This window comes from Alligator mississippiensis, chromosome 2 (assembly GCF_030867095.1).
Source record: "Alligator mississippiensis isolate rAllMis1 chromosome 2, rAllMis1, whole genome shotgun sequence".
Classification (NCBI taxonomy): domain Eukaryota; kingdom Metazoa; phylum Chordata; order Crocodylia; family Alligatoridae; genus Alligator; species Alligator mississippiensis.
This window is the reverse complement of record NC_081825.1, coordinates 275252371-275272134: the sequence shown is the minus strand read 5'-3', so window position 1 is coordinate 275272134 and position 19764 is coordinate 275252371. Positions and strand designations below refer to the sequence as shown.

The window sequence follows — 19764 nt, the reverse complement described above, 5'->3', positions numbered from 1 at the left end:
TCAAGTTGCAGCAAGGGAAGTTTAGTTTAGATTTTAGAGAACACATTTTCACTAGGAGGGTAGTAAAGCACTGGATCTGGCTAGCCAGAGAGGTTGGGGAATCTTCATCCTTGGAGGTTTTTAAGACCTGTGTAGATGGAACCTTGGGTGGGATGATCTAGTTGGGGGTGGTCCTATTTTGAGCGTGGGGTTGGACTGGATAACCTCCTGAGGTCCCTTTCAAACCTAACTTGCTATGATTCTATTATCCTATACTGTTGAAGTGCTTACACAAAGAATCTATTTCCGTTTATCTCAATTTATTTTGCTAAACTGAAGTATAATCTTTTTCTTGCTTAGTCTTCCAAAGTACAAAGAACAAATGATGATGAGCAGAGTGAAATCTGCAAGCTGCAAAATACCATCAAGGTAAGTGACAATTTTGACAAATCAACTCACACTTATAATTTGCTTCTCAGACCTTGGAGCACAAGTGCTGATATGAGCAGCTTCCTTGACCCCAGTCAGGTCCTTCCCACAATTACAGTGAAATGTGTGCCTAGTGTTTGCAACATTAGGACCTAACTCTTTTGCATTAAATATGTATTAGCATGTGATTGACTAAAATGTTGCTGCTTTCTATATTTCAAAACATATCTGATGGAGTGGATTATAAGTGCGTTTTAGGTTGGTTATAAAATAGACTTAGAATAAGGTCTGCAAGAGTAAGCCCAAACCACATTAAAAAATAGCCTGACTTGTGTGGTGCTTCAGGTTCTGGATGTCTAACGGAGTAAACCGGCAGTAGGTTTTCCCTTCCTACCCCGGAGCAGGTGGTGAGTTGTTACAACTTTTGCTGCTGTTTTAGTCCTGTTGTGGTTGGAATCCTAGTCATAAATAGGGACCTGGTTCGCTGGACCAGTGATTCTCAGCTATAGTGCTGTGGTACCCTGGGGTACCATGAGTTCTTTTTAAAGGTACTGTGCAAAATTAATGCTTTTAACTGTGCAAACACCTACACATTCACACAAACCCATAGATTTAAGATGGGAATTCGTAGTATAAAAAACATTGTGACGTGTCATGGTCTTTGGGAGTTCTTTGCAGCAGAATAATAGCTCTATTTTTCATAGTTAAGAAATGAGTAAAAGCAAAGACCTTAGATTTTCTGAGGCATGCCTTGAGTTTAGTGAAGTAAAAAACTGCTGTGCTAGATCCTACACAGACACAGAAGTCAATGGTAACTGTAAGGCCATGTTTGTATAGCTTATCTCCTGGCCTTGTCTGCCTCTGACAACCCTTCCCTCCACCTCCTCTTCTGCACTCACTTCTAATTCAGCAACTAGGAAAAATAGATATCATGGGAGGAGTCATAGGGGTACTTGGAGAAGATTGAAGTGCTAGTGTCCCTTGATCCCTTGGCATAGCTCCCTGATCCCTGCTCTCACTAGAAATTGTCTAAACGCAGCCATCATACATATGCATGGTTGCTCTGAGCTTTCTGCTCTGCCTGAATGCCAGTCTGACACACCCAAGTGGGAGTGAATCAGTGGGGGGTGTATTTTGTCAACCAAGGTTCTGGTGTTGGGAAGGAAGCCATTTAGAAATGTTTTACATATAATGTACTTCTTGAAATTCAGTTCCCCTGAGAATTTTAGGCTTACTATTAAGTATGATACCAGTATTAAGTATGAATTTAGTACCCCACTGCTTATGGATTTTATGCAGGTATACTTAAACAAAGCTAAATTATAGCTTTTATTTACTGACGTTTAACATTGCCGCACGTGGCAATTACTGGTGAGTAGTTATGCTGCTGGTATTTTAGCTAGTGATATGTGGTTACATGCATGATAAATTACACATATAAATGGTAATTTTAAAATTGTTTGTGGACCGTATTTTATCTTGCTTAAATGTGACCTGATTTCCATGCGTTTCCAGTACATTGTAAGGTAAGAGTATGGGTAGAGTTTGGTGTAATTTTGAATTTGCTCATTTTTACTTGGCTCCCCACTTATTATTTTAAACACATCTTATCTTATAATAAAAGAAGGGAAGGAGCTTTCCTGGTAGTTAAAGGCCTAGCTGCAGGAGCTGAAAACAACTATTTACATTTATTACTGATATAAAATGTGCTGGTGGTGGGTGGTGTTTGTATTAATAAAATCAAGCAGTTACCTTTTCTATATTGAAAATTTCAAAACTGTGCTGCTAAGGATAGAGTTTGATGTATGCTAGTACTGTCTTACTTAGAGCTGAATATATGTGAAAATAAAGTAGGGGTATCTTGTTTTGGTAGTGCCTTCACCACAGTTGTGAATGCTTAAGGCAGCTTTCAAATGAGAAAAACTCTCAACAAGTCTATTTGAAGCTTGAATCAGATCAGGTTTTTACATGAAACTTTCATTCTGGACAAGATTATCACATAGCCATGCTCTTCTGAATGTGGCCTATGTGGTATGTTGCGCCACAGACACATCTGTGGTGCCACACATTGCACATTCAGGTGTTCTCCGCACTGCAAAGTAGAAGTGCAGTGGGTTTTTTTGACCCTGAGAGATTCCAGCGTCCAAAAAAACCCATGTGAAAACGGGATGGCAGACCCGGGGGGCAGTACGTGTTGCCCAAAACCAGAGCTTGGCTGGCCAGAGCCGCACCCTGGCTGCTGGCCAGGCTCTGAGTGGCAGGAGTGCTTCTGCTGCTGCCCCAGGAAGAGCCCAGGACCCCAGGTAAGGCTTCTGGGGCCAGCCCAGTGCTGGCCCAACCTGCCTTACCCCACCCAGGATAACCTGCTGCACATTAGAGGGCGTGTGGCACAGGTATTCCCCAGGGAAGGATAGCAGTGGCGCAAGGTGTGCTGCTGTTTCTTGTCCATGGGAAACAAATGTCCACGTTCATGTGGATGTGGCTCTAATACATCTCCTCAAATAGCTGTGAATGATATTTAATGCTGCAGCTGGTTCAGACAGTCTTTTGTACCACTTGTGTTATATGGTCAAGAATATGTAGGTAGAAGGCAACTTGGGTAACAGTGACAATGAAATGATAGTGTTTAGATGTTGAAGGTAGGAAGGAGAACATTAGAATAAAGACACTGTACTTTATGAAAGCAGTCTTTAAAAACTCAGGGAACTGGTGGGTAGGATCACACAGGAGGCAGTCTGAAGATTCCTGGAGAGCTTGTACCTTAAGGATGCTGTATTAAGTGTACAAGAGAAGATTATTCTAGTGCAGGGGTTCCCAAACTGGTATGCATACCCCATGGTGGGGTACGTGAGAGAAATTGTGAGACGGCAGGCTTAATTTTCATTATAATAATTGGCATTTAAGGGGTTAAAATATAAAACGTATGCTTGTAGGGGTATGCAGGCAACTGGTAAATCTGGAACGTAGTATGCAATAAGAAGGTTTCGGAACCTCTGTTTTAGTGCAAATAAAGGATAGGATATGCCTCAGGTGACAGGCCTGGCTAACTAACAAACCCTTCAGTGACATGAAACACAAAAGGAATCTTACAAAAAGTCGGGATGTGACCATATTACTAGGAATGGTCTAGGAGCATTGCATAGGCATGTGGTGATGGGAATCAGAAAGCTGTATCTCAGTATGTGCCTTAGCCTATAGCAGGGGACATAAAAGGCAACATAAAGCAGTCTACAAGTATGTCAGCAGTAAAAGGAAGACCAAGAAAGGTGTAGGTCCCTTACTCAATGCAGAAGGCAATTTTACAATGGATTCTGAGAAGGCTGAAGTATTTAATGAATAAAAGTTCAGCTACCTGATGATAAAGCACATCTGGCATCAAGGACAGGGGAGGAGACAGCCTGGAATAGCAGAAGTACAGGTTAGAGATTGCTTAGAAAAGTTGAATGTTTTCATGCCAGCAGGATTGAATGACAATAACAAAGTGGTGGACTGTGCACAGGGACAGGACAGTGGATGTAGCTTCGTGTTAGCAAGGCTTTTGTCATTGTCTTCATGTGCATATCTTAAACTACTACTGTCCTTGTAGCGGGAGCACATTGACAGAGCTCTCATTCTCCTATGTGATCTGTGGCAAGCTAGAGTATTTTTGATGTTTTAGGCAATATACTGGTAGTTGTATGTGTTGGTTATAGCTGAAGTTCTTAAGAATAGATTATACAAACATTTGTCTAGGATGGTTTAAATAGGGATGATTCTGCCTCAAGCTGGTTTTTGGACGGGATAGCCTCCTCAGGTCCTTTTTGTTTGAGTCCTACTTTCCTATGACATTCTTATTAGTAAGCTAAGGAAATACAGTCTAGGTGAAATTACTGAAAAGTGGATACAGTACACAATTGGTTGGATCATTGTGTTCCATGAGTTAGTCATCCTGAGTTAAGGTTGATGTCTAATTGGGAGGAGATGTCAGCTAGGGTTTCCCAGGGTTCTGTCTTGGATCCAGTACCATTTAACATCTTCACTAGTAAATTGGTGGCTGGGATTGAATGCACTCTTGCAGAGACTCCAGGTGAGATGGAGTTGCATGGGATGGAATTGCAGATACTTTGGAAGATAGAATTAGTATCCAGAATGACCTTAATGAACTGCAGAAACTTTCTTCCTGAATTTCATTTAATTAAAGACCATGGGCAAAGTCCTGCACTGAGAACAGAACAATCACATGACTGGGCAAGGACTGGCTAGGCCGCAGTATTGCAGAAAAAGGACCTAGGTCTTAGGAGTTATAGAGGACCTTAAGCTGAATATGAGCTAACACTGCTCTTGTTTTAAAAAAAAGAAAAAAAGCAAAAAAAAAAGCTAATAACATACTGGGCTGTTTTGAATAAGAACATCACTTGCAAGTCAAGGGAAGTGATTCTTTCACCCTGTTTAGGGTCGGTGAGGCCTTGCCTTGAGTGCTCCTTTCCATCCCTTGCACTTCAAGAAAATGTGGAAATTAGAGTCCAGCAAAAAGGAACAAAAATGATTACAGGTTTAAGAAACATGACCTTTCCTATGGGAAAAGGTTGGAAGAACTGGGATTGTTTAGTCTGGAGAAGAGAAGACTGAAGGGAGATTTGATCAGTCTTCAAAGACCTGAAGGGTGGTTATGAAGTGGTTGATGACTGACTGATTAATCTGTTGCTACAGGGAACAGGACAAGGTGAAATGGTCTTAAACTGCAGCAGGGGTACTTTAGATTGGATGTTAAGGACTTTCTTACTTGGAAGGATGTTAAGTATTGGAACAGATTGCCTTGAGCAGGGGTTGGCAATACACAGCCTACAGCCTTGATTTGGTCCATGGAGTCACTAGATCCTGCCCATGGAGTTGAAGGGTGTGGCTTTGCCCATGCCAGGGCCAGGCAGCAAGGAGCTGTGCCAGGGGCAGGCAGCTTCCAGCTGTGCCCACACCACTGCTGCTGCTTCCTGCCTCCCGGCTGCAGTCCAACATTAGCTGGGTGGTTTTGCTGGCATGTCAGTGACAGGAGGTTTTGACTGTCCCTGCACTAGGACCAGGCAGCTGAGAACTGCGCCCACACTGCCACCACTTCCCCCAGCCTCCTGCTCCCCAGGTGTGATATAAGTGCAGCTTCCAGCCAGTAGGGAGTTGCTTTGGGGCCAGGTAGCTTCCAGCTGTGCCTGCACCATAGCCAGGAGTGAGGGAAGAAGGGAGAAGCAGCAGCCGCATGGATGCAGTTTGTACATGCCTGGCCCCAGTGTAGCTCCTTATGGGTTGGAAGCTGCATCCGTGCTACAGCTAAGGAGCAGGAGGCTGACAAGTGTCGGTAGTATGGGTGCAGTTCCCAGGTGCCGGGTCCCAGTGTGGCTATGAAGAAAGTCCTGTGCTGCTGACACTGCTGAAGTCACCTGGCCTGCATTATATCACAATTGGGTTGTTCCAGTCTGAGGATTGTAAAAGGTTGCCAGTCCCTGACCTAGGAAGGTTGTAGAATCCCACTTGACTGGAATGGCTTAAGCAAAGATGACCCGTAATTGAGCAGCAACTTGGGCCAGAAGGTGACCTTTCAGGTTTCTTCCAGCTCTCCTTTAATATGGTTATACCATAGAATCTTGCATCCAGAATAGTATATTTTTTTTTCTTAAGTAGTTGTTGAGCTCTTTGAGGGTGTAGCATGCTGAATAAGTGGTATATTTTGTTGTTATTCAAACGAGCATACTCAGTTTAGGAAGCTGAGGATGAACTGAAAGCCTTTATCACTGCTGGTTATTAAGCATTATTTTGGATTGTTTATCTAGATCAGGGTGTCAAAGATACAGCCTGCAGAGCCCCATCATCTGGCCTTCTGTGCTGGCCCTGGATCTTGAGCTGACCCATAGACAGCAGCACACAGAATGTGGGGGCTTGCCCCAGGATACACACTGCACATAGTGTATACCCCAGGACCTATGTAGCATGAGTTTTGGCTTTCCATTTCCTGATTATGTTGACAAGTGAACTTGCTTACTTGCTTGTCAGCAATACTATCCATTATCAGTGTTGGGGTTTTCTATATAACGCTATTATAGAATTCTTCATTAACAGTGTTTGGGTTACTTTTTGTTGCTGCTATATATAATTTCTCGACATTATGAGACTGCCTTCACCTGATTATACTGTAATTTAATAATAGGGTTAATGAAGAAGGAAATCCAAAAAAAAATTTAGTATTCTTATAACCTAGTAACTCACTTTGCCGATGTGCCTAAGCGTGTAAGCTCTTTGGCGCTGTGTTTTTATATCCTGTACCATACCAGACATTGTTTGCATAAATGACTTCATTTAAAAGGTGAGTGTTGTTTTAGTTGTGAAATATTTGGTAGATCTCTGTGGTATAAGCCCTTTAATTTTTCTAGGTACAAGACGATCTCCTTTTTAAAACATGCATACAGTGCAATAGAATTTTCTGTTTTGTATTTTGTAATTGTTTTTGTCCAATCACACTTTTTAGGAGCTGAAGCAGAATTTAAGTCAAGAAATAGATGAACATCAGCACGAGCTTTCAGTATTACAGGATGCACATCGACAGAAATTAGTAGAGCTAAGTCGTCGACATCGAGAAGAATTAGGAGAATATGAGGAGCGAATTGAAGAACTGGAGAATCAGTTACAGCAAGGTCTTTATTATCCTGTGATCATTCTGTTTTATTAACTGCTGTTTTTAGTTTTCATTTATAAGGAAAATGTCAAATACCTATAAAATGAGCAGTACAGGTGGTGTTTGTTACATGAAGACTACTTTAGCTCTTCTTATGTTACTTTGGCTATAATTGACTTGAACTGGATTTATTTTTTAATATCTAATTTGGTTCCTTAGAATTTTTAGCTCTCCATCAGATTCTGGCCTAGATCTTAAATAAAAAAATTCTTCAAACTTGTAGAATCATTTTTCACTGATAGGAGAGTGCTTCTTCTTGAAGGTTTTTGTTCTCCTACTTCTGAAAAATACCTAAGTTTGTCATAATCTGTTAAGCTTTTTGCTGGAGAACAGAAACATCTCTATGCTTGTGGAGTTTTTCTTAAACCTTTAAAATTTTCACCTTTATAATGTATGTCCATTTAGAATCACATTTTCCATATGCCAGGTAGTACACTTTAAATCGAGCTTGTTTTCAGCTCTTTGACATGCTGCAAAGGAGGCTGCAGAAAACACAAGGTTAGAACTTCTTAGGACAGAAGTTATGAAGGCACAAAGTCAGTGGACCACTTACTTAATATAAGCTCAAATTTGGTGATGAGGTTTTCATAAGTGCCTAGATGGATTGGAAATTAATTGAAACTGCTTGCCACTTACCAGCAACGAGTCCTTAGTTTTCTATCTGTTTTTTCTTGTAATGAGGTTGTATGTCTAGACAGGGAGTCAGCAAACTTTTATTAATGAAGGCTGCTGGTTATGACCTGGCCAGTGCTGCAGGGCACCATTCCCCTCCAGCAAGGATGAGCAAAGGCTGCAGTGAAGAAGAGCAGCCCTCACAGGCTGGAAGAGCTGGCTGGAGTGGCCAGAGGCAGTCTGCATGCCATTAGCAAAATGTGGACTGGATTGAATGGCTGGGGATTGGTTGGTTGTGCCCTTAGCAGAATGCAGACTGGGTTGGACTTTTGTGGGCCAGATGCAGTCCTTTTGCAGGCCATATCTGGTCCACAGGTTGTACGTTGCCAACACATGATCTAGATGCATAAAAATGAATTTTTGCATGCCTCCAGTTAATGATGTCCTCTTCTAGTAGAACTTCTGGTAACAAACTTACAAAATTCATGCTTGAACTTGGAACTTGTTTTTCAGTGTACTGGTACCCAAAGAGTGCATGTTATCCTTTGAGCAAGGGCCAGGAGACATGCAAGAAGGCTGTATTAAGAAGCTGACTCCATGATCAGCACTGTTCCTGATGGATAAACAGAAGTGGGCAAAATGCTTTTTAAGAGCTTTGCAGCTTCTTGAAGACTCAGCTAACAGTGACAGGGAATTTATTGAAAGATTCAGATGCCTGCTAAAATTGCTCTCTTGTCTTCAGCAGTTTTACAAAATAATTCTTTTAAAGAATCTTGGATAAAATCAGAGGCATAAGCCACACATTTTTTGCATAACAACTCAGCTGTAATAAATGTCATACTACTTGATACAGTGTATCTGTGAAAACTACTATGCTGTACATTTGTTTTGGTGTTCTACCCACTGGGAAACATCTTCAAGTAGATCCTGGAAATTCCTTTCAGAGTACACATGGACATAAATTGCCGAGTCTCATGCCTTCATTTCAAAGCTTTTATCTACAGATTTGGCTTTCTGTCCTTCACAGCTGTACAGTTGTTTTAAATGTCTGCTTTGTAAGTTGTTTTGCCTGCACAGCTCTATGGAGGCTCTTAAAGTTTGAAACATCTTTAAAAAGAAATGATAACATCGGCTAAATATGGTCTTGATGTGGAAAGCATCATTTAGAGTGAAATTTGCTGGCCTTGTGTGATGGACAAATTAACACCTTGCATAATAATTTGTCTGCTTACTCTAGATTGAATTGTAAATTAAAACATGATACATAAAGTAAGCATACCAGAAAGTTGCATTCATACATACAGTCTATGTTTATTATAAGATTCTGTAGTTCTTGCACCCGTTTAGTAAATTCAAGAACTAATTACAAATATAAAGCCAAAACCCTGAAGCATTAAAACCTGTCAACATAAATACATCTTAGTGTAAAAATATAGCCTATAATAGCTTTGTTATTTCTGCTAAATTAAAAAGAGAAAACTGACAAAACATAATAGCATTTACTTTTGAATGAACACGATAGCCTAATGATATTATGGTCAAAACTGTTATTTGGGTGGCTTATTTTTTCTTGATGAAATGTATAACTTATTATTGATTGGGATGCTGTCAGACCTACTTTACTTGTTTCAGACTTGCTGTTAGACTTCATTGAGATAAGGAGCTGCAAGGTGTTGCTCTTCAGAAGCCAACCACGTATCTTGATGTACTTCCAAATGTCTCGTTTTCTGTAGATGATGTCTCAGCATCCATTTTACTTAACCTGTTTTAGCATTAACAATATTTTTGAGGTAAAGATTACTTGAAACTATTCCATGAAAGGGACTTGTGCTGCTATTTTACTGTTATAAACTCTCGTGTCTTTCAGGAGGTGCAGGCACTGAAGTTACTGATCATTCTAAAATAGGTGAACTGAAAAAGTTCATTCAGAACCTACCAACTGGAAAAGCAGAGAGCATGCACAATATGAAGGAACTGGAGGGTCACATTAAAGAACTAAATCGGAAATTAGCTTCTGCAGAAGAGAGAAATAACATCCTTCTTAAAGAGCAAGAATTGGTAAAGGTGGAAAAAAGCCAAATAACGCAAGAATATGAAAGGCTGAATTCTGAGTTTAGTAAGCTTCAAAATTCTGTTGCAGAGCAGGAGACTATTCTGAAAGAACAGGGGGGAAAGTTCCAACCTATGTCATCACCTGTGGAGGAAGAAGTGCTCAGACTACAGCAAGCACTGTTGGGTATGAAAAAATTGAACTACTCAAAAGATTATATATAAGAATAGGCAGTTAAATACCATGAAAACAGCTGCTTCTAAAAAAATGGATTGGGCATTGAAAGGATTAAGTGAAAGGATAAACAGTTAGGACTAATTTTGGCTCACTGTGATGACTTAGGAGTTTGACTAGTTTAGTAGCTACCTAGCAAGAATATTTTTTTTTTGTTTTAAAAAAAATTAAAAATCAGCTTGAATGTATTAAAATTGATTTAAAATTCCAGAAATAAGTAGTACATCAGTTTTAAAAAATTATACAGCATTTTCACCAACATTAATAAGACTCATGTCTGTCTTAGGGTTACTTTGCCTGTTTAGATTTATTGGCATACTATTCTGGCAAATTTGTACTAGTCTGAATGCAGCTATACCAGCAAAGCTGCTCTCTCTACTGGCATAGTAGATGGAAACAAACTATATCAGTAAATCATAATTTTTCCCCTTAACTCTCTACTATAGCTTCTGCAGGCACTGCTGTTGTTACTTGGGGCTCATACTGAATTCTGTAATGTAGACTAGGGGTTTACCCATAAAGATTTTCTTGGCTGATGTCAACAGTCAACTCTTAACCAGCTACATTGACTGATACTGATTCAATAACCGATATTTACTAATAAAGCTTGTTGAATCAGCTTTAGTACAAGTGTCCCCCCACCACCATTTCTAAGTGTGGAGATGCTGATACAGGAGACACAATGGCACTTTAATTAGAGTGGCTCTCAGAGCTGCTCTAATTAAAGTGCCACCCTGCCCCCCCCCCTTCCCAGAGCACATGTAAAAGTGCCCCATGCCAGTTGCAGCCCCTGCCCTTCAGCCCCAGCTTGGTGGGGGGGGAGGGGGGGGGCAGCTGCCTGAGCCTGAGGCTGCCCAGAGCTAGGTGGTCACTGCGCTAGACTCCCTACTGGGGGAAGGATCCTGCTGCACACAGCGGAGGAGTAGCTGCCCCAGCCCCTGCCAGGCTGTGTCCCCGGCCGCTGGGGCACAGACCTCTAGGCACTGTGGGTTGAGTTGCGCTGGGCTGGGCTGGGCTGGGCCAGGCAGCTCATCTCTGCCTGCCCCAGTCCCATCTGCACGGTGTTTTACAGAGCCTGCCCTGGCCATAGTCTGCACCAGTGCCTGGGATGCTGCGGCAGCTGCTCTGCTCCCATCCAGCCTGGCCTGCTGGTTAGGGGATGGCATGTATCTGGGGCCAGCCCAGCTTGAGGGAGAAAACCCAGGCATCAGGGGGCCCCAGCCAGAAGGCATAATTAAGTATTGGAGATAGTTACTAGTTACCATGGCCAAAAAAAGTCAGTAGCTAGTAATGTAAATTTCCCTTTTATCAGATTGGCAGCAATAGGCAACTGATATATTGGTGCACCTCTAATGTAGACTTGGCCTCAGATAAAAAGATTTGAGAGATTTCTGACAAATCTCTTTCAAGTATCACAAGTGTGGGAGGTGTTAAATATTTCTACAATTTAGGTTTAGGATTGAAAGAAAAGAAGCTAAGTATGATACTAGAGCAATATTACAGTTGCCCTGGGGCATGTAAAAACGATATTTCCTACTTGTTTGGTTTGTTTCTTCCTATTCATCCAAATCTCTTTTCTTTACTTCCTTCAGGATCTATGTCCTTTTTTAATTCCCTTGCTCCCAGCAACTTGGGGTAGATACCTCCTAGAGAGTCTAGAGGTTCTTCAAATGTCTGAACACAAGGCTTTCTAAATATAAATCATCCCCTTTTCTTTGGCATTATTCTTCTTTTTCCTACAGAATCTCAAAGAGTTCTCTGCAGGTCCTGGCATTTTCTCACAAAATATAAGGGAGAGAGCCATGGATGGTCCCCATATTGAATCTTCTCAAAAGTGAATATTGAGAGGATTATGGAGCCTATTATTTATGGGCCTTTCAAGGCACTCAGTCCAGGAAGTCATTGGCATCATGCCTGCAACAGGCAAACAGTCTGTGCCCAGATGGTATGGGCTATACAATGGTCAAATATTTAGTCTGTTCCTTTTAAGCATCATCTTCTTTGGAGTTTAATAAGGAAAAAAAGCGTCTTAAAGGTTCATTCAGAGTTAACTTTTTACAGACAAGCTCACTGATAAGCAGTGTTAGGAACATATATTGTACCCTGTCACCTGAGAGTCTAACTTAGGACTAATAAAACTTATTTTGTTGTTACTAATTTGTTTCCTCACTGTTATGACATGTTCATGGTGTAGGTTAGGAGTATTGCCTGGGCATGTTAATTTGGTTTTTGTTACTTCATCTTCTAATTTTCATAAAAAAATAATAAATTTTCTTGGTGTTTTTACAGATGCAGAAAAAGAAATACAGAGACTTAATAGCTTAAAGCAGGTAAATGATCTCTGAATGATGCCAACACAAGTTGTAATAATAAAACTAACTATGAAGCAGAACACAATCTCTTGAAATTGTTTTTTACTAAAGATTTTTTTGAACGTTTTTTATTTCAGTGCATGTTCTATTGTGGTAATCAAGGAAATAATCTAATATAATAAAAGCCTTAGTCTGTCTGTCTGTCTGTCTGTCTGTCTGTCTGTAATGCTTTTTTTGCACTCTGATTGATTGTCTCGGCAGCCAATCACAATGCTGACTGAAATAACCAATCAGAGTGCTCTTCACAGACAGGCACACATGGCGGAGTGCTGCCATGACACTGGTAACTGAGGGGCCAGCAATGCTGGCCTCGCCCCCTCCTCCCACCCCCCGCCCTGCTCCTTGGAGGCAGAGGACGATGGCAGAGCGTTGTCATGATGGTGGGGACAGAGCGGGGAGTGAGGCCAGTGGTGCTGGCTTTGCCTCCCCACTCTGGTGCATGGGGCCAGAGGCAGAGTGGCAGCACTGGCTGGTGGTGCTCTGTCCCCACATGCCTCCCCCCCGTTAGTCATGAAGGACAATGGCAGTGACGGACTGGGACAGCGGAGCGTTGCCAGCACAGTGGGGACAGATTGGGGGGGTGGGGCAGGGCTGGCCTTGCCCCCCCCAACCCGCCTCGGCCCTGTTCTTTGGGGGGCAGCAGCATGGGGGGCTGGCGGTGCATGCTGGCCTCGCTCCTCCACTCTGACTTCACTGCCACTGCCGGGCCCCAACAAAAGCTGGCAGGGAGGTGGAGAAGGTGGGGAGGAAGTGGGAAGTGGATGGGAGAGCACAGTGGTGGTGCCCCACCGCCACTGCCAGGCCCCAAGAACAGCCGGGAGGGACGGAGGGAGGGCAGTTGAGGAGAGGGTTGCGCATAACTGGATTTGCAGCGGTGGCAGTGCGGGCTGTTGGGTGGTGGCTGCGGCTGCCACGTGCAAACTTCCCCCAGACCTGGGAGGCAGTGGTGCCCCGGAGGGGGGCGGGGGGCGGAGGGGTGGGGAGGGGGCGCCTGGGGCCAGAGGCAGAATGGCAGCAGCACGGGCGGTGGGTGGCAGTGCTCCTTCCCACCCTCCCCCCACCTATTGCTCTTGATGAGCAGCTGGCTAGTGTCAGACTAATAGTTTAGAGACTGGACATAGAATGGATAGGGAAGACATACTTAATCTGATTACATAACCTGCTTTGTTAAAAGGAAGTACTGGAACTTCAAGCAACAGGTTACTGTTCAGTTTTACACAGCATATATATTTATGGATTTGAGTCCACCAAGAACTCACATTTAGACTTCTAGAGTGTTTTTAGGACCTAAAATATCACCTGTTTTCAGATAGTTCTGATGTTTTCATTTTTCATTTTTGTATACTCTTCTGTAATACAGAATACTCATAAGATCGTAATTCATTTGAAAATTTTGATTTTTATGAATTCCATTTTTTATAGGCTGACAGTTTCATAGGTCCAGGAGAAGATTTTCCAGAAGTTAAAACAGATATACAAGTCCTAAAAGAAGAAAATCATAAGCTAAGGAAAGAGAAGGTATGTTTTTTGGAACTTTTGTGCTTTTAGTTTTATGTACACTTTTCTGCATCAGAGGAAATGGGAAATAAAGCATTTTTCTCTATCAAACATTGTACATACACTCACATGCATATATTTTTGTTATTCTGTTTTAAAGTTTTCAAATTTGCCTTAAACTTCTATTTAGAAAACCATGTCTGTCATCCCTGCATTTGGACAAAAAGGGTGTGCAAATATAACATCACTTAAAATATATTTATCTTTCAAACATATACATGGAAGTATCATAAATTCTTATTTTAAAATGTAATTGTTTCAGTTAAACACTTGCATTAATGTAAGTGATTCTGAGTTGTTTTGTCACTGTATTTGTCTCTTCCACTAACCTGCTAACAGCAAAAAGTCTATTAGTTAATGTGGCATGAACATTTTGCTTATGTTATAAATACTGCCTGCCAGAAACTGATGTATATTGCATTTTAATGTTGACCACTTTTTAGAATTTCCTTCAATATTATATTCCTTTTGGGTGTTGACATTTAAACACGGACATTTAAACCAGTATTGCTGGCCCTATAGATGTAGCTTTCTACCAGTGTTTATTTAAACATGGTTTATCTTCCAATGTGGCATTGCATTGTATTTTTCCAAACCTGTTTGCCATTATTTTCACCCCATCCAGGCAACCTGCTGTAGCAGAGACAGTTTATAATATTGCACCATAGGTCCAAAAAAGTATTTTTCTGCAAGTAGGTTATTAGGGTACAGCATGTCGCAGCTTGCTAAGCACCAGGATGGAGCAAAGATTCTCCTGGAAATGCTGGTTAACTTTTGACAGGATTTCCTCAATATTTGATCATTACAAAATACCTAGAGTTCAATTTAGTTTACTGGGAGGACTATGTGCCTGGTAGGTCTGTGGGCCTGGAATCCACTTTGCCCTGTGTAAATACAAAGACTAATTCTAGAGAACAATTTTATTGTTATTGGCAGTGGTACCCTCAGAAATGCTATGCCACTGAGTGTATTCTAACTTCAGCTGAAAGCAGTGTAGCTCTCTGTACTGTGCAAGGAGTGCACTTTTTGCAGTGATGTGTAACAGTGTGAAGTAGTGCACTTCCATGTCATACCGATTAGTGGTGTGTGAAGCATGCTGTATTTGATTTGGATTCGGATTTGGCCCACTTCGGGAGACGGTGATTTGATTAATTTATTCGGATCGCTGTCCCAATTGGATTATGCCAAATCTGAATCTGAAGATTCAGTGCTGGTTCGGAGAATCAGCAATTCAGTCATAGACAGCTTCAAATGTTTTTTCTACATACCTTGAGGTACCAGGCACAGTTCATGAATGCTAAGATGGTGGGGCAGATGGAGCGCCCCACAGGAGCATGGGGGGGCCCGCGTGCTGGGTGTCAGACCCCACCCCCTGCGATCCCCCCCAGCTCAGCAATCGGCTGTGGGGGGACCCAGGAGGCACCAGTCCACTGGGGGGAGGTCCCCTGTGCACTCTGCGGTGGACCTGGAAGTGCTTCTGGTCCACTTCTGGATCTGCTGCTGATTGCGCCAGGGACCCCCCTTTGCTCCTGTGAGATGCTCCATCTGCCCCACCATCTCAGCATTCACGAGCCACCTGGTACCTTGAGGATGTAGAAAAAACATTTAAAGCTGTGTCTATGTCTGAATCATCAAATCTCTCTGAATCGATTCGGAGGGTTCCGATTCGATTCGGAGAGATTAAAGGGTCTCCTGATTTGATTTGGATTCGGAGATTTGGCCGCCAAATCAAACCAGTGACCAAAGCTTTGCACAGCCCCAGTACCAATTCTGTTGCACAGCTTCCAGCTGATTCAGTTAGGTAACTTAAGTGGAGCTGTGCAGCACATTGGATGTCACTCCTAGATACTGAATATGCAGTCTGACCTGACTTAAAACTCCCATGGCGTTTTTCTTCCTTTCTTCCTCTGTCATGTAGTTTGCTCCGCACCTAGGGCACATCTATTATGGAACTATGAAATTTTACTCCCCTGAGAATATGTCCTGAAGAGGTAGATATATTTCTATTTAACTTATGGGTAATGTGACTCTTGTGTACAGGTATAAGTTGTTTTGGTATCTTTGTGATGAAAAGATAAGCATATATTAATGAGACATATTCTTTAGAATGAATGAAGAGTGCACACCAACTGCAGAAACTTCTTCAGCCTGACAAAGGGTTTTTAAACCCAAAAGCTTGCTTAAAAATGTTTCAAACTATTTAAGCTGGTCTAATAAAAGATATCAGATTCACCCAAAGAACCTTGTCTTAATTGGGCTAGAATTCAAGTAACCTTTTTTAGGGTTTCTGTACTTTAGCAAGCTAAAATCCAGTATTCAGAATGTATCTTTATGTTCAACTTAAGGAAGAACTTCAGAAGGAACTGTTGGACTTCCAGCAAAAAAATGCAGATGTTACACCTGCATCAACTGAAGATCAGACTTTGGAATTAAATCAGTTAAGGCAAGACTTGGAGAGGAAGGAGCATGAATTCAGTGAAAGTATTTCTGAACGTGAAACTCTAACAGCAGAATTGGAAGAACTGGACAAACAGAACCAGGAAGCTACACAGGTAGCAAATATTACAGAGAATTACTGAACTTCTTTACATTTTAGTTACTAAGTCTGTGACATCAATCTTTGCTCATGGGTACCAGGGGATTTAAGGGTATGCCTACATTGCATAATCATGTTGCACGCTGTTGAGGCACCTGCATTGTAGCAAAGATGGCTCGTGCAGTGCAGCAGTAGGGAGAGGGGGACAGGAGTTTGCTCAGTGGTGTGTGCAGCTGGCACAGCATGTGGCTGGGGGGCCTGCAGTGCCTGGTCACTCAGAAGTTGGACAGCCCTGATGTAGGCTGAGCTGTAAGGCCAGTGATGCAGCAGTGTATTAATGTGTGTACAGTACCAGGGAATGGCTTAGATTCTTCTGTCAGCAGCTGTTTGTGGAAGAAGATGTGTAAGGAGGGAAGGGGCAATGAGTCTGTGGAGGGAGAAATGGGAGTTATGTAGGGTTTATGTACATGTCTTTCACCACTCCGCCTGAACTCTCTTTTCACCCCAAGCCCTGTCTGGTGTTCAGTCTCTGTCTCTTGTTCTCCGCTTTTTCGTTTGATGTGTGATGGTGGCAGCAGAGAGACTTGTCTATGGACAGTACTTGGCAGTCTCTAAACTTACTTTCTGGTTTCCTGACTCATCGGGGTCAGCAGTGATCTGCCCATTGATGTTTAGGGCATTCTCTTCAGTTTTGGAATAGACCTTATGTGAGGTTACAAAGGGGTTTGGTTTGGGGCTGGGGGTGCCAGTAAGCAGGTTCTCAGCCCAGGGCCACACCAGACTCTTCAACCAGTTCCAGTGTACTCCTGGGGCTGGGATCGACATTTGTTGGGCCCAGCCCCAGTAACCACGCAAGTCTGGAACCAGCTCCAGTGCAGTCCTGGGGCTGGGACTGACAATCAGCTCTGATTGTCAATCCTAGTTACAGGATTACACTGGAGTTGTTGAGCTGGCTCTGGTTATTCTGCTACACTTTTAAGTTTAAAGTGTAGCATCCTGTTTTTGTGATGCTATTAATTTCTTGACTCTGGAGAACATGCCCTGAGACTGCTCAGGTTCAGTCAGGCTGCAGGTGCCTGGCTTTCAACTTGCTGGTTCAGGGGGAGCCTGGGAGCGTGTCCTGCCGTGCACATGTGGCATAGCAGGTGCCACAATTCTTCGGATTAGGGGTCAGATCCCATTGCACAATTAAATGAACATGTGCCTCAGACTGTGAATGCTCTTGCCATTATGCTGTTGTATCAAAGCTAACCACTATCAACAGTCTTAAAAGCAAAGAATGAGCAAATCACCTGTACACAAAGGGGCATTGTAGGGCAGGGGTTCTCAGCTGCAAATCAGTCTTGCATCAGTTTCATAGTTTCATAGTAACTAGGGTCAGGAGGGACCCAAACAGATCATCTAGCCTGACCTCCTGCCACAGGCAGGAATGAATGCTGGGTTCACAAGACCCCAGACAGGTGATCATCCAACCTCCTCTTGAATTTGCCCAAGGTAGGGGCGAGGACCACTTCCCTGGGAAGTTGGTTCCAGATTTTGGCCACCCTAACTGTAAAATATTGCCTTCTGATCTCTAACCTAAACCTATTCTCCATCAGCTTATTACCATTGTTCCTCGTCACCCCAGGTGGTGCTGGGGAGAAAAGGGCTCTGCCTATTTGCTGTTGATCTCCCCTGATGAGCTTGTAGGCAGCCACCAGGTCCCCCCTCAGCCTCCTCTTGCCGAGGCTGAACAGGCTCAGGTCCTGCAGTCTCTCCTCGTAGGGCCTGTCCTGCTGCCCTCTCACCAAGCGGGTGGCCCTCCTCTGAACCCTCTCCAGGCTGGCCACATCCCTTTTGAAGTGCGGCGCCCAGTACTGGATGCAGTACTCCAACTGCGGCCTGACCAAAGTCACATAGAGGGGGAGTATCACTTCTCCGGACCGGCTTGATGCACCTTGGGATGCATGACAGGGTATGGCTGGCCTTGCTGGCTGCAATCTGGCATTGGCGGCTCATGTTCATCTTGGAGTCAATAATAACTCCAAGATCCCTTTCCGCCTCTGTGCTTTCAAGAAGGGAACTCCCCAGCCTGTATGTATGCTGTGGATTCCTTCTCCCAAGGTGCAGCACCCTGCATTTGTCTAGGTTGAACCCCATCCTATTCTCATCTGCCCACTTTTGTAGTCTGTCTAAATCTAGTTGCAGCCTCTCTCTCCCTTCAAGCGTGTCCACCACGCCCCACATCTTAGTGTCATCAGCAAACTTGGACAGCGTGCTTTCCACCCCCTCGTCCAAGTCACTGATGAAGATGTTAAACGGTGTGGGCCCGAGGACCAAGCCCTGGGGTACCCCACTGCTCACATCTTGCCAGGTTGAGTACAACCCGTCCATCACGACTCTCTGGGTGCGCCCCATCAGCCAATTTTTTACCCATCCAACTGTGCAGGCATCAATGCCGCAGTCGCTTAATTTATTGATGAGGATGGGGTGAGAGACAGTGTCAAAGGTCTTCTTAAAGTCTAGAAAAACATCCAAGAATTTAGTTACTTGGTCATAAAAGGCAATCAGGTTGGTCTGGCAGGACCTGCCTTTGATGAACCCATGCTGATTGCCCCTGAGCATGATCTCCCCTGCAGGCCCCCCACAGATGTGCTCCTTGATGATTCTCTCCAAGATCTTCCTGAGCACCGAGGTAAGGCTTACAGGCCTATAATTACTTGGGTCCTCCTTCCTCCCCTTCTTGAAAATAGGAACCACATTAGCCAGTTTCTAGTCCCCCGGCACCTGGCCAGATGACCATGATGCTCATACAGCTGGACCAAGGGCTCCGCAATGACCCCTGCCAGCTCCTTCAACACCCTTGGGTGGAGGGCATCTGGACCTGCAGATTTAAAAATGTCTAGCCCTTCCAGAAGATCCCTAACTGCATCTGCGCTGACTGAAGGTGTGATAGAGCTATGCCCAAGATTGTCCCTACCTCTGGTAGGTGGGATGTCCCGGTCCCTGTTCAGGAAAACAGAGGCAAAGAAACTGTTAAAAATATCAGCTTTCTTGTCTGGTGTGGCCACAAGATTACCATTTGCGTCTTGCAGGGGCCCTACATTGCCTGGTGCCCTCTTCTTGTTCCTAATGTACTTGAAAAAGGACTATTTGTTGTCCTTAATCCTGGATGCTAGCTGAGTTCCATCTCTGCCTTGGCCTTCCTAATAGCCCTCCTACACTCCCGGGCTGAGGAGGAATAGTCCTCCTTGGTGATAGCTCCTCCCTTCCACAGTGTTTAACTTCAGATTGAATGAGTGTCAAAGATAGGAAGAAA

At 43.3% G+C, this 19764-nt stretch overlaps 1 protein-coding gene across 3 annotated transcripts in view; it reads left to right on the top strand.

The window, feature by feature from the left end:
- The window catches only part of TRIP11 (thyroid hormone receptor interactor 11), a 68473-nt gene that overhangs the window by 11823 nt on the left and 36886 nt on the right, over positions 1-19764 (top strand). For 2 of the 3 annotated variants that reach the window (XM_006259233.4, XM_019481662.2), the window contains exons 5-10: positions 340-408; positions 6899-7064; positions 9585-9953; positions 12291-12331; positions 13796-13891; positions 16276-16482. In XM_006259233.4, the coding sequence (XP_006259295.2) occupies positions 340-408; positions 6899-7064; positions 9585-9953; positions 12291-12331; positions 13796-13891; positions 16276-16482 (948 nt within the window). The remainder of the gene's footprint in view (positions 1-339; positions 409-6898; positions 7065-9584; positions 9954-12290; positions 12332-13795; positions 13892-16275; positions 16483-19764) is intronic. The other variant, XM_019481663.2, reaches the window with a different exon arrangement.